The sequence below is a fragment of the Notolepis coatsorum genome, assembly GCF_963971535.1.
Source record: "Notolepis coatsorum genome assembly, chromosome: 3".
NCBI lineage: Eukaryota > Metazoa > Chordata > Actinopteri > Aulopiformes > Paralepididae > Notolepis > Notolepis coatsorum.
This window is the reverse complement of record NC_140167.1, coordinates 34,598,112-34,623,111: the sequence shown is the minus strand read 5'-3', so window position 1 is coordinate 34,623,111 and position 25,000 is coordinate 34,598,112. Positions and strand designations below refer to the sequence as shown.

At 44.7% G+C, this 25,000-nt stretch overlaps 1 protein-coding gene across 1 annotated transcript in view; it reads right to left on the bottom strand.

The window, feature by feature from the left end:
* Positions 1–25,000, bottom strand: part of LOC311225761 (regulator of G-protein signaling 6-like) — a gene marked incomplete at both ends in the record, with an annotated part of 60,779 nt that overhangs the window by 22,272 nt on the left and 13,507 nt on the right. Inside the window, 4 exons of the mRNA XM_084311155.1 lie at positions 2,168–2,293; positions 20,868–21,040; positions 22,726–22,824; positions 24,970–24,993. Of these exons, the coding sequence (XP_084167281.1) occupies positions 2,168–2,293; positions 20,868–21,040; positions 22,726–22,824; positions 24,970–24,993 (422 nt within the window). The remainder of the gene's footprint in view (positions 1–2,167; positions 2,294–20,867; positions 21,041–22,725; positions 22,825–24,969; positions 24,994–25,000) is intronic.

Genomic DNA, 25,000 nt, shown 5'->3' with positions numbered 1-25,000 from the left:
AGCCAATTACTTAAACACTTTCTTCACAAACATAGCCACAACACTGGTAAACAAACTACCCTCCCACTCAGGGCAGTATGGGGTAGAACACATAGTATCATACTACAAGAACCTAGGCGTCCACAAAGACGATTTCAAACTGGAAATGGTAACTACAGATGAGGTACTCAATAAACTGAGCGCCCTCCAACCGAACAAGGCCACTGGCCATGACAACATCCCCTCCAAATTCCTCAGAGACTCAGCAGCCACCATCACCCCAGTCATCACACACATAATAAACCTCTCCATAAAACAGGGACACGTCCCCAAGGACTTCAAAATAGCGAGAGTAACACCCCTGCACAAAAAGGGCAGCAAATTAGACCCAGGCAACTACCGCCCTGTTTCTATCCTTACATCCATCTCGAAAGTCATGGAAAAAATAGTATACGAACAGGTCGAAAAGTACCTTACGGATAAAAATCTAATCTACGAATTCCAATCTGGCTTCAGAACATCCCACTCCACTGACACATGCCTTCTCTATTTGAACGACCACATCAAGCAAGAGGTGGACGCGGGCAAATACTGCGGCATGGTCATGCTAGACCTACAAAAGGCCTTCGACACTGTCAATCACACCATTCTGATTGACAAGCTAAAAGCAATTGGTTTTGATAGTTTATCAGTGAGCTGGATACAATCCTACCTGGAGGGGAGAGAACAGATGGTGGAGGTAAATGGTACCCTATCCCCCCCCCTCACAGTGAACTGTGGTGTTCCTCAAGGAAGCATACTAGGACCACTACTGTTCCTAATTTATGCAAATGACATGTCGTCAGCTTGTGACTGCAACTTGTTCCTGTTTGCGGACGACTCAGCCCTGCTGGTCTCTGACAAGAACAAGTTACAGGTTGAAAAAACCCTCAGCTCGGAACTAGGCAAAATCTGCATATGGCTCGCCGACAACAAACTATCATTACACATGGGCAAAACAGAGTACATTCTCTTCGGTTCAAATAACAAACTCAGCAAAACAGACGGCTTCTCAGTTACAGTGGGTGACAATATTGTCACAAGGAAAGATGAAATTACCTACCTGGGTTCCATCCTAGAGGCTAATCTTTCCTGTGACAAAATGGCATCCAATGTAATAAAAAAAGTCAATCAACGAACTCGATTCTTGTACCGGATCTCCTCCCTGGTAAACAAGAATACCCTGAAGACTCTGGCAGGAGCACTCATTCAAGGGTACTACGACTATGCTTGCACCTCATGGTACCAAATCACCTCAAAGGCACTAAAAACCAAATTACAAACATCTCAAAACAAACTAGTCAGACTACTGCTTGACCTGACTCCTAGAACCCACCTCACCCCTGCACACTTTGCCAACCTAGGATGGCATAGAGTAGACGACAGAGTACAGCAACTTGCAATGGGCCTGGTCTACAAGATACACTACACGACCAAGGTACCCATGTACATGTCAAAATACTTCCCAAAGGTCAGTGAATACCACGATCACAACACCAGAGGGAGCTCCACAAATCATGTAAAACCCAAAGCTGTAAAGGAATGTAAATCACTACCCACCTTCAAAAACACTCTCAAAGAACACCTACGGGAGACTGCAATTCAAAACTGGCCCCTACAAATGTCCTAACCCAGTTGTACAATAAAGACAAAGCATGGCTTTGTCAGTATTCCAATGTACAGCCCCACCCAACCCCACCCCACCTACCCAACCTCCTCCAATGTACAGTTTCCATGTCAAATGTATGTCAGTATTCCAATGTACAGTGTCCCCCCCCCCTACCCAACCCCCCCCCCACCTCCAATGTACAGCCCCACCCCACCTACCCAACCTCCCCCAATGCACAGTTTCTATGTCAAATGTATATACTCTTCTTCTGGATTTTTTTAGTATCACAAACAGTACTGTATTTGAAAATCTGGTATGTCATAAATGTATAGATGTAGCAGTACTGTCTATCTGTATGTCATGTGTGTCATATGATGAATTGAAAATGGGGGACCCTGATGGAAACAAGACGAAAGTCTTTCTCAGGTCTGCATCCTCTTAATAATTGTATGTATTGAGCTGTACTGTACTGTACCCATTCTGCAATCTGTTAATAAACTTTTCAATCAATCAATCAATCAATCAATCAATCAAACTCACCGCAGGTTCTCTGAGCTGAACTCTGACTCCAGGAACTTGAGAAACTGGTCTCGTCCTGCCGGGTCCTTTAGAGCCTCCTCTAGAGAGAAGCCCCACTTCTTCACACGCTGCTGACTGGGGTCACGACTGCGAGAAGAGAAGAGAAGAGAAGAGAAGAGAAGAGAAGAGAAGAGAAGAGAAGAGAAGAGAAGAGAAGAGGAAGAAGAAGAAGAAGAAGAAGAAGAAGAAGAAGAAGAAGAAGAAGAAGAAGAAGAAGAAGAAGAAGAAGAAGAAGAAGAAGAAGAAGAAGAAGAAGAAGAAGAAGAAGAAGAAGAAGAAGAAGAAGAAGAAGAAGAAGAAGAAGAAGAAGAAGAAGAAGAAGAAGAAGAAGAAGAAGAAGAAAAAAAGAAAAAAAAAAGAAAAGAAGAAGAAGAAGACTATTGTATTTATGGACTTCTTTACCCAGGCTCATATTTAATAGATACCTTAATCCAGTAAGTGAGTACATGGGTACTCTCCATCAGACAAGAAGATAGATACCAATTTCTCTGTGCTTTCAATAGAAAGCTATCCAGCTGCAAGCTAGACTAGCTTAGCAACAATTAATGCACGGAAGCAGATTTACAATTTTGTCATTTAGCTGATGCTTTTATCCAAAGTGACTTGGTTGTGAATAACAAGTCACCAGGAGGGGTACATCTCTGGTAGCTAACTGTCAGTGGCATTGTTCGTCGAATAATATCAAGCTTGAGTGTTTCTGCATAGTAGTATAGATAGACATATTACTAGGCAAATAGGTAGTAGTCTAAGAATAGTAGCATAGTAGTCAGGTACATAATAGTAAAAAGACTTAAGAGGGTAAGAGGGTTTGGTTTTAGAATTATTTTAATTACATTTTTGTACATTTCAGATATTGTTTGAAGAGGTGCGTTTTTAGTCAACGGTGGAAAATTGGCCAGGTTTCAGCTGTCCTGACTGTGGTGGGGCATTCGTTCAACCATTGTGGAGCGAGGACTGAGAATAGCCTGCTTCGTTATATTTCATTGGCTACGCTGTCTGCTTCGCACTATGGGAATACACTCAGCGCCTATTGCGCGTCAACTGAAAACTTCTCACATGCACCTTTCATCTGCCCGACCACGCCCACCTCCGGCCAGCATATAGCCCAGGTGTGGTGATCAGCTCCCCCTTCCTCATTGTTCAACAAAACGTTTTGTGCTCACAGGCCTTCGGCAGTTGAAACGGAAATTTAGTTAGTTAGTTAGTTTTGTTAATATTTATAGTTTTAAGAGTTTTGTTTGTACCAACTGTAGGTGCATTTAATGTGTATGACCGTCAGTCACTCATAGACATTGGATTACGGGAAATTTACCAACTGGATTACTCTCTGGATCAGCTTTCCTAACCACAACAATGGCCTGTTGAGATCTTGAGAACATCAGGACCATACCTCGACCCACGGAACAAAGGATCCAGGCGACGAGGGCGGAGAGCGGGTGTCCGTAACAGATTGAGAACCAGGCGACACCGAACGCCACTACCCAGTATATTGCTAGCCAATGTACAATCAATAGACAATAAACTAGACGACATCAGAGCAAGGATTAAATTCCAAAGAGACGTTAGAGATTGTAATGTTCTCTGCTTCATCGAGACGTGTTTGTCGCCGGACGTCCCAGACCACGCTATCCAACCGGCCGAACACTTCTTCATCCACCGCAAGGATCGTACAGCAGAATCCGGCAAGCAGCGGGGAGGTGGAATAGCCTTCATGTTGAACAACAATTGGAGCGATCCAGCCAACGTGAAGGAACTTTCGAACCACTGCTCCCCCAACCTGGAATATATGTCCATCAAGTGTCGGCCTTTCTTTCTCCAGAGGGAGTTAACGTTGATCATCCTGGTCGGAGTGTATATTCCACCACAAGCGAACACAGGTGACGCGCTCTCGAAGCTCCACGACGAGGTAAATAAACTCCAGGCAGCTAACGCTGACGCCGCCATTGTAGTAGTGGGCGATTTCAATAGCGCCAATCTGAGAAGAGTATTGCCGGACTTCTATCAGCATGTGACTTGTAACACCAGAGGCGGTAACGTTTTAGACCACTGTTACTCGCAATTCAAGTGTGGATACAAGGCTCATTCTGCTAGTGGCTTCGGGAAGTCTGATCATGCGGCCATCTTTCTTTCCTCAAAATATAAACAAAGAATCAAGCGTGCCCCGGTAGTCTCGCGAGAGGTGCAGAAATGGTCTGTGGAGTCAGAGGAGACGCTGCACTTGAGTGTGCAGACTGGAGTGTGTTCCGTGACAACACAGATAACATTAATGACTACACTGAGACAGTGCTGGACTTTGTTTGTACTTTGGTGGAAGAAACAATCCCCACTACCACAATTAAAGTTTACCCAAATCAAAAGCCCTGGGTAGACAAATCCGTCCGTGAAACTCTGAAAGCGCGCACCACAGCATACAACGCCGGGCTTGTGGCAGGCAACATGAATGACCACAAGGTGGCGAAATACAACGTAAGGAGGACAGTAATAGAAGCAAAACGGCGCTACAGGAATAAAATTGAACAGGCTGACTCCAGAGCTATGTGGCAGGACCTCAAAACGATGACAGATTACAAAGGCACCTCCCTCAAACTGAACAGTGACATCTCCTTAGCAAATGATCTCAATACCTTCTATGCGAGGTTTGAGGCTGGGAATAACAACACCAGCCTACAAGCCATGGCAATGTGGGGGGGGGGGGTCTGCTGATGGAGACTCAGTGTTCAGGGTAACAGAGCATGAGGTGAGGAGGACCTTTAAAAAAGTGAATAGGAAGGCAGCAGGACCGGACGGCATCCCCGGCCGCGTCCTAGAAGTCTGTGCCGACCAACTGGCCCAGGTATTCACTGACATATTTAACCTGTCCTTAGAACAGGCTGTCATCCCCACCTGCCTGAAGAAGTCCACTATCATCCCTGTACCTAAAAAATCCAAGCCTGCTTGCCTCAACGACTACCGCCCTGTAGCTCTCACCTCCATAGCCATGAAGTGCTTTGAGAAGCTAGTAAAGGGCTACATCTGCTCCTCTCTCCCCATCAACCTGGACCCCCTGCAATTTGCATACCGCCCCAACAGGTCCACGGAGGATGCCATAGCCCATGTGCTGCACACAGCAGCATCACACCTGGACAAGAGGCAGGGGAACTATGTGAGAATGCTATTCATCGACTACAGCTCAGCATTCAATACCATAGTCCCCTCCAAACTCATAGCCAAGCTCAGGGACCTGGGCTTGAACTATGACCTCTGCCAGTGGGTCTTAGACTTCCTGACGGGCAGAAGGAAACTGCACCTCCTCATCCATCACCCTCAACATAGGGGCCCCCCAGGGCTGTGTTCTGAGTCCCCTCCTCTACTCCCTGTACACACATGACTGTGTGGCTCAGCGGAACAACAACACAATCATCAAATTTGCTGATGACACAGTAGTGGTGGGCCTGATCTCTGCAAACGACTAGAGGGCCTACCTGGAAGAGGTCAAGGTCCTGGCAGGATGGTGCCAGGAGAACAGCCTCTCCCTGAATGTCAGCAAAACAAAGGAGATGATTGTGGACTTTAGAAGGTTGGGGGTCAGGGACTACAGCCCCCTCAGCATCGACGGGGCACCGGTTGAGAGAGTGAACAGTTTTAAGAACCTCGGAGCCCACATATCCGAGGACTTGACATGGACCACACACATTGACAGTGTTGTGAAGAAGGCACGACAATGCCTCTACTTCCTCAGGCGCCTAAGGAAGTTCCAAGTCAGTCAGAAGATCCTTAAGAACTTCTACTCATGTACAATAGAGAGCGTCCTGACTGGCAATATCACCTCCTGGTTTGGGAATAGCACCGCACAAGACCGTAGCAGACTACAGAGAGTGGCACGTTCAGCCGAACGCACAATTGGAGGGGGGCTTCCCACTCTCCAGAAAATTTACAACAAGCGGTGCAGGGGTAAGGCTAAGAGAATTATCAAGGACTCTAGCCACCCAAACAACTGCCTCTTTGAACTGCTGCGGTCAGGCAAGCGATACCGGAGTCTCATGGCAAGCACAGAAAGACTCAGAAGAAGCTTCTATCCCCAGGCCATCAGGTTGCTCAACGAACAATGACACTATGCAACAACAATCAAATGCACTCACAACACACACATCCACACGCACACACTCACTTTAAACAAACAACACACTGCAGCACCTACTCTCCACACTTTAGAACACCTAAACACACTTTATATTTATTGATAAAGGATTTGCACTACAACCCATACCTCAGTACCTAAATTGTACCTCATCCCATTTCTGCTTTGCACTATATAGTATTGTATATTAGTATTGCATAGTATATTGTATATTGTATGGTAACTCAGTTACTTCTATTAGATGGGAGGCCGAAGGTCTCTAGAGGCTTCCGTTAATGAAATGATTGATCTGGTTTTACAGAGTATATGTTATTGTAATATGAACTACATAATATACTATAATAACACATTTCCGTTTGTTGGCAACGGTTTTTGGGTCATATCTTTATGAAAATTAATGTGTTGATAAGATAAAAACTACCTACGTTTGTGAAAAGGGGCGTTGCTGCGGAACCAATCAAAACGCGTTACAACGTCAGGTGACTTGATTTCTCCCAATGACATTCTTCAAGCCCTGGAACCAGGAAGTAAATATTGCTACTAATTTGTTGACAACACTGGATAGCTCTGCATTCGGTAAGCTCTCAATTCATTACTATTACTATTGAAATGCATTTTTACTTAACTTTACAGCATTATTCAAACGTGATAGGAAGTTATGAGTCATCAGCAGTTTATATGCAGTCCGTTTTGACGTCCGATTACACATTGGAAAATGTTGTAGCCAGCTCACAAAGACTAACGTTACGTTAGCATTTTAACTTTCTCAGATAGCAATCTAACATTACGTTAGTGTAAATCAAACAACTCTAACCCAATACTAATAATAGTAACTTGTTTCACATTCTTGCTGTGTGTTACACTATGGTAATAGCGGTCTGTGTTGTTGCCTGTGACGTTAGAAATTTGACGTTGTCACAACTGTTACATATGTACAAAATATACTGTCTCATAAATATACTCTTCCAATATATAAATATACATATAAATATATTGTTTTAGATGCTGTTGTCACTATGAATTACAAATGGGGGGCCCTGATGTAAACAAGACAAACGTCTTTCTCTGGTCTGCATCCCCTTAACAATTGTTTGATACTTTTCTGGACTCTTTGTATCATAAACAGTACTGTATTTGCAAATCTGGTATGTCATAATTAAATGTATAGATGTAGCAGTAGGCCTACTGTATCTGTATGTCATGTATGTCATATATGTTATGATGAATTGAAAATGGGGGATCCTGATGTAAACAAGATGAAAGTCTTTCTCTGGTCTGCATCCCATTAACAATTGTGTGTATTGAGCTGTACTGTACTGTTCCCATTCTGCAATCTGTTAATAACGTTTTCAATCAATCAATCAACATTTATAACACAATAACAAGTGTGAAAATAACATGTTATTTATTTGAACAGTCAGAAAAAATAAATAACGCACATCCTCCGTTTGTTGGTGCTGAGCCAAACTGTAAAAACAGTAATACATAAGAACAAAGCGGGGCTCGCAACTCACTTGTAGTTCCAAGGTGATTTTAATAAACAAAAAAGGCAGTAGATGCAACGTTTCGACCTTACCGGTCTTCCTCAAGCATTACATTGACTGTCCCTTTGAACCTAAACATCTTCTCTTCTGCACTTCTTCACTCAGCTCCAGTGGGCAGGATGGGAAGGCAGAGGAAGAGGGTGGTATCCGGTGAAGCTGCTCCCCTCCAGAGGAAAGAGGAGAATCCTGCTGCCTTGCACCGCAAGGAGAAGAAGAAGAAGGTTGACATGGGCAAAGTGTTCATCAACATCTCCATCGGCCTGTGCATCTTCAGCCTCGTCTGGTTCTTCTATGCCCTCTACATGCGCTCTGCCCTAGCTAAACAGGTGGTGACAATCCACCCCTCACCTCCTGTGCTTGACGCCAACAGCACCATGTCTGGGAAAATGTATGCCGCAATTCATATCTTACAAGAGATGCATTGATGTATGTGCAGGCTATTCTGCCTCCGTCTGATCAGTATGTAAAAATCACAAAGTTGGGGATATGGATGGGAATATATTTCACTGATTAAAAGAAAAACCAAAAAAAGAAGCAAAACTCATTCTGTCTCTAGTATTATTTGTTCACGCCAACTGTTTTGGAGATGAGGGTGGAAGGGAAGAAAAACAAAAAATGGTAAAGAGCAAGAATAGTTTGGTTTTCCATTATTGTTGATTAATCATCAATTGTAATGCATAATCTTTACATCTCTTACTTAATTTCTCCATTCAATCCCCAAGTTCCTCCTTTCTGTAGTGTTCGCTGTCTTTCTCAACACCTTTTTTGTTTGTTCATGGTCCAAGTGGATGTAAGAATATTACAATATCACGATGCTGGAAGAAAGTTGGAGCAGCGTGAGGCTGAAGTTGCATTTTCTTTTTCTCAATTCCTGACTTGTGGTGGTACAGTGCCTTCAACACCCATGGGGGTAATTTGGCAGTATGTTTTTATGGGGGGGGGGGGGGGGCATTCATTCTGTGTTTATTGTGTCATACTGGGGAATAATATTAATATTATTATGTCCTATTGGGGACATAATTAAAAATTCTGAGCAATTCAATCGTTTTTTTTATGGAGAGGACGTACGTCTGACATTAATTGAAAACTGTATTAACAGATTGCAGAATGGGTACAATACAGTACAGCTCAATACACACAATTGTTAAGGGGATGCAGACCAGAGAAAGACTTTCATCTTGTTTACATCAGGGTCCCCCATTTTCAATTCATCATAACATATATGACATACATGACATACAGATACAGTAGGCCTACTGCTACATCTATACATTTAATTATGACATACCAGATTTGCAAATACAGTACTGTTTATGATACAAAGAGTCCAGAAAAGTATCAAACAATTGTTAAGGGGATGCAGACCAGAGAAAGACGTTTGTCTTGTTTACATCAGGGTCCCCCATTTGTAATTCATAGTGACAACAGCATCTAAAACAATATATTTATATGTATATTTATATATTGGAAGAGTATATTTATGAGACGGTATATTTGCAGTCCAGAGAAAGACTTTCGTGAGAGACCAACAAAGTGAGGTATGTAAAAACTTGGAATCAAATTGTGGTCATAGATCTAACGTTAATATCACGTTAACAATCTAATGGCTAGCAAGCTCATCTGTGACGTCGGTATGGCTTAATACAGTGCGAAATACAATCTTATAGTAAGAAACAAAACACAAGTTGAACATAGTTTTGAACGTTTTATTACAATAGTATTTAGGTCGGATAGATAGAAGTTAATATCACGTTAACCATCTAAAGCTCATCTGTGACTCGGAATGGCTTAATACAGTGCAAAATACAATCTTATAGTAACAAAACAATACACAAATTGAACATAGTTTTGAACGTTTTATTACAATAGTATTTACTGTCTCATGTTGCGATGTATAATCCAGCTAGCGTTCCAGTCAGATTCTCCGTTGTTCTTGTTGACAATTTTGGGGTCCGTACTTCCCGTTTCTGTATCCTGATTGGTTTATCAGCTAGAGGTGTCCAAAGATATGCATGAGCAAACATTTAATTTAAATGTAAGATTACGATAACCGATGACCACCAGACGGCTGGCCAACAAACGTATTTTGACTCAACATAATAACTAGATATCACACACAAAGAATTGTGTAGTCTGCCAACATGGATCAATCAAGTTCACTTTAGACAGACTCGGCCTCCCATCTATATTCTGCATCGAACATTGTACATATGTATATACTGAACACTGTGTCTATGTACGTGACTTCTATTTTTACTTCTTACATGCTATACTATTTTATTTCATACTTATCTCTTGTCTAGCACAGTCTCTGGAGTGTAACAGAAAGAAGCATTTTGTATAAAAGTATTCTGTACTTCTGTATGACAACTATTAAAGAAACTTGAACTTGAACTTGAGAGATGTAAGGATATTCCACCGGCGTCCTTTTTTCAGGACTTCCCCGGCGCGTTTGGAAAAGGAAGTGCTTGGGACCGCTACTCCTATGGAGTTTTCCTGGCAGACCGGCAGTTCTTCGTCGGAGGACTGCTGGTATGCTGTGGCACGGTCGGTGGAAGGCTTCGAGCCCTGGCGTGCTGCCTTCCGAATGTTTTTTACCCCCGCACGGAGGGTTAATTGCAGGCTCGACGTGGCGGAACGCGTCTCCAAGAGAGGCGCGTCAGAGGGAATCCCCGACAAACAGGAGGGTTCCCTGGGTCCAGCCCTCGCCAGGTACGGGGGGAGCAGCATGCGACATAGCAGAAACAGTGTCTGTCTGACCGGGCATCTCTGCTTGTAAACATTGGTGGTTTGGACGTGTTTTGTGGAGAACCGTCCAGAAGAGCTGCGCCTTCATTCAAGGAAAAAGAGGCGCGTGACCAGCGGCAGGTGTACATCAACAGGTGCGTGCTTGTGCTTGTTTTAACCCTGTGGTGTGTGTCCTTTCTCTTTCGAGTGAATGGACCCCCCTGTCATTTCCTGCTGTGTCTTCTTAGCCATTATATTCTACTGGCTTGGTGCTCTGTGTTTTTCCTTGTGTCCGCGGATCGCACTTCTTAAGGAGTAGCGACGACCTGGGCTTTTCCCCCTCGTGTTATGTTCATGTCAACGGGGAATTGTATGTTTAGACATGTTTTATATATATATATGGTGTATTGTGAATGAGGTACACTGGGGGAAATAGGACTATGTCTTCCCCTGGTCTGCATCCCTCTACCAATTATGTGTATTGAGGCGTGCTGTATTGTACCCATTCTGCAATCTGTTAATATGATTTTCAATCGGTATTATGTTTCGTGTTCAATCTATGTATCGGGCTGGCTCGCGCCTTATATCACCTGTTTTGGAACAAGGTGAAGCGCCGCGCGGGGCCATATTGTGTCCGCATTCCCCACTTGTGTTTTGTCATGAGGACGGGGAATTGTATGAGGGGCCGTTTAGGCCATATACCGTCACTGTCACATATACATATTGAAATGTGTCTTGTATGTCCACACTCCCCACTTGTGTTATGTAATAGCACGACAACGGGGAATTGTGGTTTTGGACATATATGTATATATATATATATATATATATATATATATATATATATATATATATATATATATATATATATATTAGGGGTGTAACGGTACACAAAAACCACGGCACGGTACGTACCTCGGTTTTGAAGTCATGGTTCGGTACAGGCTTTCGGTACAGTGGGGGAAAGTTTTGCTTTCCATGTTCCACTCAGGGGTGATGTAGTGTGCAGTAACTAATTGTACTTGTAGGGCTGTCAACGAATATTCTATATTGAAATTGTTGAAGGCAGAGGTTCTGTGTAGGATTGTTAGTAACTGTCTAACTGCATATATAACTGTCTACACTAGTAACTGTCTAACTGCATATATAACTGTTTCCACTAGAGGGCGCTCTAGGCGGAGACACTCAGGAACACCACTAGGTGGCGAGTATAAATAGAGATGTCGCCTCCCACTTCTTTCTCTTTCCCCCAGCCTCTCAGTGAGAGGAGACCTGTAGTCTTACTGCTCTGCCATGTGCATAATATACCACGCCAGTTAAGGCTCAAGATAGAAACCATGCCTCTTGACCACATTATTGTCGCCCTATAGCCGAATTCTGTTAACAGAAATTAATAATCGACTTGTAAAACAATAAAAAAATTATAATAATTATATTAGATTGTGAAAAAAACAGCCCCGGGTGGGCGGCCGTTAGGGGTTAACATACCGCTGTATTTGTTCGGTACACAGCCGTTCGGTACGGTACAGTACACACTGAAACGGTTCGGTACGGATACGTGTACCTTTACACCCCTAATATATATATATATATGGTATATTGTGAATGAGGTACACTGGGGTAAATAACACTATAATGTCTTTTCCTTGGTCTGCATCCCCCCAACAATTGTGTGTATTGAGGCGTGCTGCATTGTACCCATTCTGCATTGTACCCATTCCGCAATCTGTCGATACAATTGTTGTCCCCCGGAAGACCGGGACTACAGGTTCGCCCTTCGGGGGAACCGTGGACGTGCCACGACACGAAGGAGGTGAATAGAAGGAGGTAATGGGTGTTTTTCCCTGTTGCCCCGAGTGGTTTTATGTACGTATTGTTTTGTTGTTGGGTGGAAAGCGTTCCCCCCTCTCGCCCACGTTGTACATAATTCCTCTATTCTTTGCACTGTATATATGTTTATGTTGTTGTTGTTTACGTTGTTTTTTGTAATAAAAAAGCCGGCAGGTTCTGTTCAACAAACGTGCAATTATTCCTCCGTTACCATGTCTGATGTGATACCAGACGATGCCACGATTTCATTTTCTCAGGTATGATGTTTTAGTCATGTCCCCATGAGAAAACCGCTGATATGATGCTAGACGGCTTAACGCCATTTTGCCTCGCCTGTGGGGAGGCACAATGGTAGCAGGTCTTGCGTTTTTTGTCATTGACAGGTCCTTTTTCAGAGTAAAAATGACTGTCTGATGTGTGGGTTTTGGTCAAGTGCCCCGCCGTTCTATTGTTATTGTAATATGATTTGACCCCGCTGCCTCCTGGCGTTTAGCCCGGAGGACTGCGAGCGGTGCTGAGGTTCCATTTCTTTTTATTTGAAGACTTGGAACTGGCGTTACACTCGGCGGGGGCATTGAACTTAATCGTGTGTGTTGGATATGATGTTTTAGTCCTATCCCCCAGAGAATATACCTGGTATGATTTCTGACTGTGTCTGATACTAGATTGTTCAGTGACCCTACAGTCTGTGTTATTTATAACAACGTTGAAGCCGCTGTATCTGGTGGCGCTCAACCCGGAGGCAGGCGGGCGGTGCCTGGTCCCATTTTTTCAAATTGAGACCAGCGTTGTACCTGAAGGGGGTCCTTTACAATCTATTCATATGGGTATATGACGTTTCTGTCTTCTCCCTCGGGAGAAGGCCTGATGTGAGGGGCTGTACTATATTTATTCATTAAATATCTTACATACAGCTCCTCTGGTCAACCATGAGCGTGGGAAACACGCCGCATTGCTGCTCCCGCTGGGAGGAGGTAGGTGGTGACATATTGTATGTCTCTCGACTCTGCTGGGTTTTAGCCGCCTGAGTCTGTTCGTACATATTGTGATATGATACTGGCTGGCCTACCGCCATGTTGGCGCCTGGGCTGTTTTTTGCATATCTGTATTTGCATAAAGAAGGATGGGATTCCCGCTATCCATCGGCGGATATGTGGGGACCCTCGCTGGCTCTGGCATTAGCGACCAGGGGAGTTGCGTGCGCACTTCCCCGGTTCGAGTTTCTTATTCAAGGCTCTTTTCGTCTCGCGCTGTTTCTGGCTCTGCTGTGAGCAGGTGCCACAGCCACGACGACCAGACAAAATCGGTTTCATTCTGAATTTTGTTGGCAAAATAGGTTGATTTTCCGGTCCCAGCAATGGGAACTAGTTTTAGGGTCTGTCCCTGTTTCTGTGAAACGGGAGGGGGGAGGTTCAGACCCGTGCCACACATGTCTCCCGATCGGTTGATTTTTTGAGGAGGCATGGTGAAGGTTCCCATCCTCGGCATGGGCTGTTAGACAGCCCCCCCTACTGCTGCAAAGGGGGATGACGTCTGCCCTAATTGCCATTCGAATATAGGGTGGAAGAACGCACAGTGGTACTGTGCTGTGTTTTTCCCCCCGACTCATATATGAGTGGATGACGAGTGGAGTTTTTAGCTCGGCCACTGGGTTATGTCACATCTCACGTGGCGGACTTGACCGACTCCCCCTAACATGGGGTGCCGGGCCAATACGGTGGGGAGGTAGTGGGCCTATTCTGCCTCCCTACGGCCTAACGTATTGGTAATTAGAGCACTTAGTCAGTGCTTCCGGGTTTCGGGTGTTTTTCAACACTGCCGTTAGGAACCGGGCACGCCCCCGGATCTGTCGGAACAGCATAGAAGCAGCGTTTTCTATGTGTACAGATGGGAAGGAGGGTTTTTTATGTAGGTTTCCCTCGTCCGGGCTGACAGACTAAGGTATTGGTCAGCCTGTAGGTCCCTGTAACCCCTGGGGGGCTCGGTGAGAGGGCTTGTCTGGTTAGACGCAGCCAGAGACCCCCAAGAGAGGGTGATGGGGCAGGCCTGTAGTCACAGGGGGGGGGCCCCCACCTGTGGTGGGCCAGTGGAATGCTGCTCTCGGGCGGTCAGTCCCTCTAGCGCCTCTGTCACTTACGGCCAGGATGCACACCCCCTGTCTGTTTTACGGGGGAAGCTGCATTAGGGGACGCGTAAATCCGGGTGAGGTCATTTGGTCCTCATCGGTAAGTTCAGGGGGGTTCTGTCTCGCGGCCATGGCCGTGGGGCCCCGCCTCCGTAAAGGAAAGGTGCGGCTCTTGGAGCTGGAACCCCCTCTGCATCCCGCTGCTGTGCGGCTGGTGGGGTGCATAGTGAGGTAGACGCCGGTTTTTCGCATGATCTACTCACCTTGTGCGTTTTGGGGTAACTGCGAACCACTGCGCATGATTGCCATCCTTCCCTCCGCTCCTCGTTAGGAGGCACAAGGGGGCCGGACCCCACCCCATGTTTTTCTGATGGTCGTGAAGGGGACCTCAGGGGGTGCATTTGTCGGGGCTATGCGCTCTGCTTCGCCCGTTGTCCCATAGCGCGAAGCAGACAGCGTAGCCAATGAAATATAACGAAGGTTATCCTATAACCCTAGTTATATGGTTGGCGTAGCTGTCTGCTTTTAACGCAGCCCTGAGGACCCTTGGCTGTGTTTCGTTGAAGTTCAGACTCTGAAGGGGGAGCTGATCACCACACCTGGGCTATATGCTGGCCGGAGGTGGCCGTGGTCGGGCAGATGAAAGGTGCATGTGAGAAGTTTTCAGTTGATGCGCAATAGGCGCTGAGTGTATTCCCATAGTGCGAAGCAAACAGCTATGCCAATCATATAACTAGGGTTATAGGATAACCTTCGTTTTGATGAGATCCCAGGAGCTCGGATAGGAGTCATTCTAAGGCAGCCAGAAGATGCAGAGCATAGGGGTCTTGAGGATGTGTGTAGTTAGAGACCATTGACCAGAGGTAGGAGGGGGCCGTTCCCCTCACTGCACGGTATGCCTGGTCAAGGACCTTGAAGCAAATTTGTGTGGCAATGGGAAGCCAGTGCAGTGGGGTAACATGGGCTGATTTTGGTAGATTGTAGATCAGGCGGGTAGCTGCGTTTTGTACGGGTTGAAGTGGCTTGGTGGCTTGGTTGCAGTAACCGGTAAACCACCTACTGTAGCAGTGCATTGCAGTAGTTGAGGCGTGACATGACTGTCGATCACAGGATGAGTTGGGTAGCTTCTTTTGTTAGGAAGGTGCAGATGTTTCTGCTCAGGAAGAATCTTCAGGTTCTGGTTGTTGAGGCGATGTGAGCAGAGAAGTTCAGCCGGTCATCAAGGACCACACCTAGGTACTTGGTGGTTGGGGACAGAGTCACGGCTACATTCTCCACTGTGATCGAAAAGACGGTCAGTGGTGAGGATTCGACCGGCAGGTGAAGTAGCTCCATTTTCCTTGGTTCAGTTTGAGGTGATTGGTCGTCATCCAGGCGGAAATGTCGGACAGACAGGCCAAGATTCGCTCAGAGACTTGGGTATCTGAGGGAGGGAAGGAGAGGAAGACTTGAGTGTCATCTGCATGGCAGTGATATGAGAAGGCATGAAACGTGATAATATTACCCAGAGATTTGGTGTAGCGAAAGAAGAGGAGGGGTCCAAGGACCGAACCCTTGGGGACACCCATCTGTAGGGGATCAGGGGAAGACAAGGTGCCTTTGATACTAGGAGCGGTTGTTGAGGTAGGATGACAGCCATGCCAGTGCAGAGCCTACAACTCCCATTCCTGCGAGAGATGGTTGACTGTGTCAAAGGCTGCTGGCAGGTCCAGGAGAATCAGGACAGAGGAGAGGCCCTATGCTCTTGCTAAGTGAAGAGCCTCTGTGACTGCTATGAGGGCTGTCTCTGTGCAGTGACCAGTCTTGAAGCCTGATTGATTTGGGTCTAGGAGGTTGTTATGTAATAGATAATAAGTGAGGTGGTTGGATACGGTCCATTCAAGTGATTTACAGTAGAGAGGAAAGTGAGAAGAGAGACAGTTATCTATGATGGTGGGGTTCAGGGTTGGTTTTTTAATGATCGGTGTGCATAGGCGGCGGGTAATGAAGGCTAGGGTAAGGCTAAGCCTACCCAAATGTTATGCTGGGAATTTTGAAAATTATATATAATATATGTGCGCAGCATTATATAGGCTACTATTGTGTGTGTGTTGTCGCTGCAGCCCCCTGGTGACAATCTGGTGATTAAGGGTAGGCTCAGGTTAAATAATGTAGCCAATCACATCCTGATCCCGCAGCAAAGCATAATTTATTTTTTGTAAACATCTGCATTCCGAATTTCCACCCACCAATCGCTTTGTAGCGAACACCAGCGCGTAATTTAGAAGCTGCCAGCAGCAGCACCAGCTACCGCACACCTGCAGGCAGCCACAGCGAGCCCTGCCCGGGCTGCCCCTGGGCATAACTACGGATCACCTGAGGCTATTGTATGTTGCTTTATCTTGGCATACAAAGGCTTGCTCTACGAGGGCATGATGAGAGTCAGAGTTCATCAAATCGTGGAAACTTTTTAGAGCTACTGTATGTACATTGTTTTCAAAGCATGATTCTCCTAGATCTATCTGCAGCCTTCGAAACAGTCAACCATCAGATCCTCCTCGCGTCCCTCGCAGGAATGGGAGTGGCTGGCTCTGCGCTGACATGGCTGACATCATACCTCAATGACCGCTCCTACCAAGTGTCATGGAGAGGGACCCTGTCTGCCACCCGCCCCCTGCGGACGGGTGTCCCCCAGGGATCGGTCCTACTGTAGGACCCCTTCTCCCTCTACACTAAATCTCTGGGTAACATTATCACGTCTCATGCCTTCTCGTATCATTGCTATGCCGATGATACTCAACTCTTCCTCTCCTTCCCTCCCTCAGATATCCACGTCTCTGAGCGGATCTCGGCCTGTCTGTCCGACATCTCCGCCTGGATGACGACCAACCACCTCAAATGAAACAGAATTGCTCCCCCTGACCGACCAGTCGAGAATGCAGCTGTGACCGCGTCCCCGACCACCAAGAACCTTGGTGTTATCCTCGACGACTAGTTGAACTTCTCCGCTCACATCGCAGTGACAACCAGAACCTGCAGATTCCTCCTGAGCAACGTCAGAAATATCCGCCCCTTCCTGACAAAAGAAGCCACCCAACTCCTCGTCCAATCAACAGTCATCTCCCGCCTCGACTACTGCAACGCACTGCTTGCTGACCTGACGGCCACCAAGCCTCTTCAACTCATTCAGAACGCAGTGGCCTGCCTGATCTCAAACCTATCGAAGTCAGCCCATGTCACCCCACTTCTTAGGGACCTGCACTATCTCCCCATTGCCGCACGAATCCGCTTCAAGGCCCTCGACCTGGCATACCGTGCGGCAAAGGGAACCGCTCCCGCCTACCTCCGGTCAATGGTCTCTAACTACACACCCTCAAGACCCCTATGCTCTGCATCTTCTGGCTGTCTCAGACCCACTCCTATCCGAGCTCCGGGAGGGTCATCAAGGAGAAGCCACCTTTTCTCAGTCCTTGCCCCACAATGGTGGAACGAACTGCCCACCACAGTTAGGACAGCCGAAACCCGTCCAATCTTTCGCCATCAACTAAAGGCGCACTTCTTCAACCATTATCTGAATGAAAACTATTATAATCTAACCCTAACTAACCTTACATGCACTTGTCCTAATATACTAACCTACGCTAGTCTGTAGCACTCAACACTTTGATGAACATTGTTACTCAGCTGATAGAGTTGTGCCCTTCCTGATGACTTGTCGTACAGAACTTGTAAGTCGCTTTGGATAAAAGCGTCAACTAAATGACTAAATGAGTATCTTTGAAAATTGAGGTAGCAATGATATAGGTCTATAATTTGATATTGCAAAGTCTTCCGCAGAGAGAATGGAGTGGGGAGGGTGTCGCTACACTTGCCGCTACAACAGCATGAACCTTATATCTCTATAATTAATGTATTAATAAGGTGAGGCACCTGTGGTCAAGTGCTGGAGGTAAGGGAGGGGTTGAAAGGCTAGTTTACAGTGAATCATTCGAACATGGTATGGCGTGTTTCCACTTGAATCACCCAATTTAGCAAGACAATGGAACACCTGAGTTTCAGCCAGTTCAAGTCAGCTACAGTATCACAATATAAGCCAGTTCTAGCCAGCTATCACAATATAAGCCAGTTCTAGTCAGCTATCACAATATAAGCCAGTTCAAGTCAGCTATCACAATATAAGCCAGTTCAAATCAGATATCACAATATAAGCCAGTTCAAGTCAGATATCACAATATAAGCCAGTTCAAGTCAGATATCACAATATAAGCCAGTTCTAGTCAGCTATCACAATATAAGCCAGTTCAAGTCAGCTATCACAATATAAGCCAGTTCAAGTCAGATATCACAATATAAGCCAGTTCAAGTCAGATATCACAATATAAGCCAGTTCAAGTCAGATATCACAATATAAGCCAGTTCAAGTCAGATATCACAATATAAGCCAGTTCTAGTCAGCTATCACAATATAAGCCAGTTCTAGCCAGCTATCACAATATAAGCCAGTTCAAGTCAGCTATCACAATATAAGCCAGTTCTAGTCAGCTATCACAATATAAGCCAGTTCTAGTCAGCTATCACAATATAAGCCAGTTCTAGCCAGCTATCACAATATAAGCCAGTTCAAGTCAGATATCACAATATAAGCCAGTTCAAGTCAGATATCACAATATAAGCCAGTTCAAGTCAGATATCACAATATAAGCCAGTTCAAGTCAGATATCACAATATAAGCCAGTTCAAGTCAGATATCACAATATAAGCCAGTTCTAGTCAGCTATCACAATATAAGCCAGTTCTAGCCAGCTATCACAATATAAGCCAGTTCAAGTCAGCTATCACAATATAAGCCAGTTCTAGTCAGCTATCACAATATAAGCCATTTCTAGTCAGCTATCACAATATAAGCCAGTTCTAGCCAGCTATCACAATATAAGCCAGTTCAAGTCAGATATCACAATATAAGCCAGTTCAAGTCAGATATCACAATATAAGCCAGTTCAAGTCAGATATCACAATATAAGCCAGTTCAAGTCAGATATCACAATATAAGCCAGTTCAAGTCAGATATCACAATATAAGCCAGTTCTAGTCAGCTATCACAATATAAGCCAGTTCTAGTCAGATATCACAATATAAGCCAGTTCAAGTCAGATATCACAATATAAACCAGTTCAAGTCAAATCCTGTAGATATAACAACTGCACTTACCCTTAGCTGCTAGAAATTATGTTATCACTACTGGTGTTTAGGGGCAGCGGTGGCCTAAAGGTTAGAGAAGCGGGTTTGTGACCAGAAGGTCGCTGGTTTGATCCCTGGGACCGGCAGGAAAAATCTGGGCTGTGAATTCATAACTCTCTCCCATCCCCCTAACACCAACCGCTGAAGTGCCCTTGAGCAAGGCACTTAACCCCCAACTGCTCCAGTGGAGTTGCTCAGTGGCCAATGGTGTCAGACTGTGGTTGTACTGGGCAGCTCCCAGGTGTGAATGGAACTGTGTGAATGTGAAGCAGGGCGTTCCTGAAAAAGAGCATCTGCTCAGCGAACCTACCCTGGGTAAATAAAGGTTAAAAAAAAATCCAGTAGTCTACTCCAACAGCTGTGGCCTGTTGCCACTTGAATCACAGATGCGGACCACCGGCCGGTCCACTAGCCTAGCTTCAAATTCCAGGAGAGGTGTTAGCTAGGCCAGCTGGTCCGTATCCACTTCCATTCATTTGGAAATTGGTATCTATCTTCTTGTTTGACTCTGGAGAAGATGGTAAGTGTATTTCCCATAATGTGGGCGTGTTCATTGAACAGTGCTTGAGGGCATTCTCTTAACCTTCTTGGTGAACTGACCCGTACCCAAACTAGGGCTGAACGATTCATCGATTTTAAATCGAAATCGCGATTTGGAATGATGCAATTAGCAAATCGCAAAAAAAAAAAAATCGCAATTATTATTATTATTTTTTTTATTTAACCAGGAAGTCCCATTGAGATACAAGATCGGTTTGGGAGAGGGAGGTAAGGGGTTTTAGATTGTGTGTTGTGATGTTTAGACTTCAGAGAGGGAGCGTAAAGTACAGAAAAAAAGGTACCGTTTGGTACCGGTATCGATTCCCAGGTAAAAAGAAACATTTTCAGGCTCGGTGTCCCGAAAAGACCCACCGCGTAGGCCAGATGCAAGCCGCATTTTACAATAAACCTCTGTGGGGCTGCTTACAAAAATTATAATTATAATCGCAAATTTAATCGCAATCGCAATATCTGTCCGAAAAATCGCAATTAGATTATTTCCCAAAATCGTGCAGCCCTAATCCAAACACACCGTAACCAGGCAGGCAGTCCCCTCCTCACCTGGCCTCCAGGTCCCAGAAGGCGGCATCGTCGCTGATCCAGGGGTTGGAGGGCTCGGTGATGGACATGAAGGGGTCGTATTCCATGAACTGCTCCGTGTAGCCCATGAGACTGTCAGCCACTTTAGACACCTTCAAACAGTGTCTGTCCAGCTGGATGTTCAGGAAGGAGATCTGGTGGAGAAAGAGAGAGAGAGACAGAGAGAGAGTAATGAGAAAGTTAAATAAGGCGTTGGCTCATCAGTCAGTGTTCCGGCCTGTCGCTTTGATGGATGAGAGGGGATGAATGAATGAATGAATGAATGAATGAATGAAAACTTTATTTAACAGATTGCAGAATGGGTACAATACAGTACGGCTCAATACATACAATTGTTAAGGGGATGCAGACCTGAGAAAGACGTTTGTCTTGTTTCCATCAGGGTCCCCCATTTTCAATTCATATAGACATATATGACATACATGACATACAGATAGTCAGTACTGCTACATCTATACATTTATGACATACCAGATTTGCAAATACAGTACTGTTTGTGATACAGAAGGAGTCAAGAAAAGGGAGTATATACATTTGACGTAGAAACTGTACATTGGAGGTTGGGTGGGGGGGGTTGGGTACATTGGGATATTGACAACCATACTGGGTAATTTACATTGGAGGTGGTTGGGGGGGGGGGGGGGCGGGGGGCATACTGTATAAACAAGTAACACTGTACATTGAGGGGGGGGGGGGGGAGACACTGTACAAACAAACACAATTGTACATTGAACTATTGACAAAACCATACTAGGTAAATGACTGTACATTGGAGGGGGTTGGAATGATTGGGTTAGGATATTTACAGGGGCCAGTTTTGAATTGCAGTCTCCCGTAGGTGTCCCTTGAGAGAGGTTTTGAAAGTGGGTAGTGATCCACATTCCTTTACAGCTTTGGGTAGGGCGTTCCACATTGATGTGGCATAATTGCGAAACGTGTTTAGTCCCTTATTTGAGCCGAATCTGGGTTTGACATGATTTGTGGAGCTCCCTCTGGTGTTGTGATCGTGGTATTCACTGACCTTTGGGAAGTATTTTGACATGTACATGGGTACCTTGGTCGTGTAGTGTATCTTGTAGACCAGGCCCATTGCAAGTTGTTGTACTCTGTCGTCTACTCTAAGCCATCCTAGGTTGTCGAAGTGGGCAGGGGTGAGGTGGGTTCTAGGAGTAAGGTCAAGCAGTAGTCTGACCAGTTTGTTTTGAGATGTTTGTAATTTTGTTTTTAGCGCCTTTGAGGTGCTTTGGTACCATGAGGTGCAAGCATAGTCGTAGTACCCCTGAATGAGTGCTCCTGCCAGAGTCTTCAGGGTGTTCTTGTTTACCAGAGAGGAGATCCGGTACAAGAATCGAGTTCGTTGGTTGACTTTTTTTATTACATTGGATGCCATTTTGTCACAGGAGAGATTAGCCTCTAGGATGGACCCCAGGTAGGTAATTTCATCTTTCCTTGTGACAATATTGTCACCCACTGTAACTGAGAAGCCGTCGGTCTTGCTGAGTTTGTTATTTGAACCGAAGAGAATGGACTCTGTTTTGCCCATGTGTAATGATAGTTTGTTATCAGCGAGCCATATGCAGATTCTGCCTAGTTCCGAGCTGAGGGTTTTTTCAACCTGTAACTTGTTCTTGTCAGAGACCAGCAGGGCTGAGTCGTCCGCAAACAGGAACAAGTTGCAGTCACAAGCTGACGACATGTCATTTGCATAAATTAGGAACAGTAGCGGTCCTAGAGAGGGGGTCCTGAGAGGGGTGGTAATGACAGCAGACTTCCAGTAATGACCTGTCTGGAGAACTATCTCTAGATACAGCAGGAGTACCTCCTTCTGGACGTCCTCTTTGGTGGGCTTCCTGGTGGGCTGGGTCGGGATGTGAACGGGACTCGGGCTCTGGTTGTCGTCCGGTACCCCGTACACTGACTGGAGATGGCAAGAGGAAGTAGGATGTTAAAGGGGCATTTCATCAAACTTGAACCTGAATCCTGTGGTTCTGTTGTGACTTGTGCTAATCTGACATGAATGCTTTCTGTGTCTCAAGAGATCAGTTTATCGGGGGTCAGATGTGGCCAAGCTCTCGAGACACTAGACATGTCCAATTATCAGATGTCCTCTTCACATCATAACAATAGGATTCCAGTTCAAATGTCCCATTAAACTTGTTAAATGCAAAACGGTCTGTGTTTCATCGTGGGTCTTAACCTGGTCTTGTGACTGAGTTGACTATGTATTCACTTTTTCATTCTAGCCCAACATCAATAGTGTAATAATGAATTGTGATTTAGTCCAGGGTGTTTCAAATTGACCACCAAAAATATACATGAGGTAACAATTCAATAAGATGTCAGGGACCATGTCTTAGAACAATCTTGTTGTTAGATACGTATATGATTTGATAAGATATCAGGGACCATGTCTTAGAACGCTCTTGTTGTTAGATGCAGAACAGAACTGCCTAACTATCAATACCGTATGTGAGGCAATAAGTGGGCAGAACAAAACCTATAATAAAAATGGTCATTATTATAAGTCATTTATTTTGTATTTATTTACAAATAAATACTATTTTATTTTATTTTATTATAATTTTTTATTTGTGTTGTTTTTATTTAAGTTTTTATGTTATCCTTAAAAGAAAATGGAGAACTTGTTACTTTTCCCTGCTTTACTCCTTCAATAAATATATATTATATTATTATACAAAAAATATATTGAAAACAAACTACGGATGCATTATTACAGACTGTCTTTTCTGCTCTGCCATCTTACCTTTCTTTTTTTTCATAATTAATGTTAAAGTTAGATGTTATATGTAGGGTTGCAATTAACTGTCTAACTGAACATAACTGCTTCCATTGATTGTATATAACTGTTTCCACTGGAGGGCGCTATAGGCGGAGCTTTTACTGTTACTACCAGGTAGAGAGTATAAGAGCTCATGTCGACTCCCTCTTCTTCCTCTTCCCACATCTGCCTCTCACGGAGAGGAGACCCCATGTACTGCTGTGCTATCATCCACTGTAAATAATAAACCACGCTGATTAAGGGCTCAAGGTAAAAACCATGTCTCTTGACCACATTATTGTCGCCCCATAGCCTGATTCTGTCAACATTTAAAGTTTTTTTTATTTTTCACAAGCAAGACAATACATACATGACAAGACAAACTAAGACAAAAATAATAACAAGGGGGTGAGGGGGGGGGGGGGGGGTTGCAGAATGTTACAAAGGTTCAGTACACAAACATATTCAAGATAGTGTTCTAATAAAGTTCCAGGGACCTTGAAGGCCATAGGGCCTATCACTCTCTTGAAGAGATAGAGCAGCCTGTTCCATTGATATCAAGTCCATGAAGTCCTTGCGCCAGTTCTCCAAACTGAAGCAGTTCGGTTTGCGTTCTTTCCAGTTCATTAAAATAAACCGTTTGCATGCTAGAAAAGCCAGTGCTACAATATTATTTACAATCTTTGCTTGAGCAGTGTCCATTTTTATGCCCAATATACAAGTTATAGGGCAAGGATTAATGTCAATTTGGAGAGTAACTGACAGGTCCTCAGCAATGTCCAACCAAAATTGCCTAACAAGCAAATGCATGAGCGTACCCTCTACTCCACACCCATGCCAGCACAATTTGGGTAGGGTGTGATTCATTGTATTCAATGTACAGGGCGTTATATAGGCCCTGTGTAGTATCTTTAATTGTAAAATTGTATATCTAACACATTTTGATATTTTAGTACTATTGTACTAAGTGCTGCTTCCCATTGTGTTTCAGATATGGGTATACCCATGTCTCGCTCCCATTGGATGTTAGTTTGGGTACTGGTATCAGGGGTGGTTGAACATGATAGTTTATACATTGCAGAGACAATGCCTTTCCTGCCTGTAATTCCCCTTAATGTCTCTTCCAGGACTCTGTTTGTTCCTATAGCTATGCCTTTAGACAACAATGTTTTAATAACTGATTGTATTTGTAAATAAGATAGACATTCTGTGTCTTTCAGCCCAAACTGTGTTTTAAGTTCATTAAAATGTATTATATTTCCACTTTCGATCACTTGCCCTTACCTTTCTAACTCTGTGTGGATTCCTCTCTCTC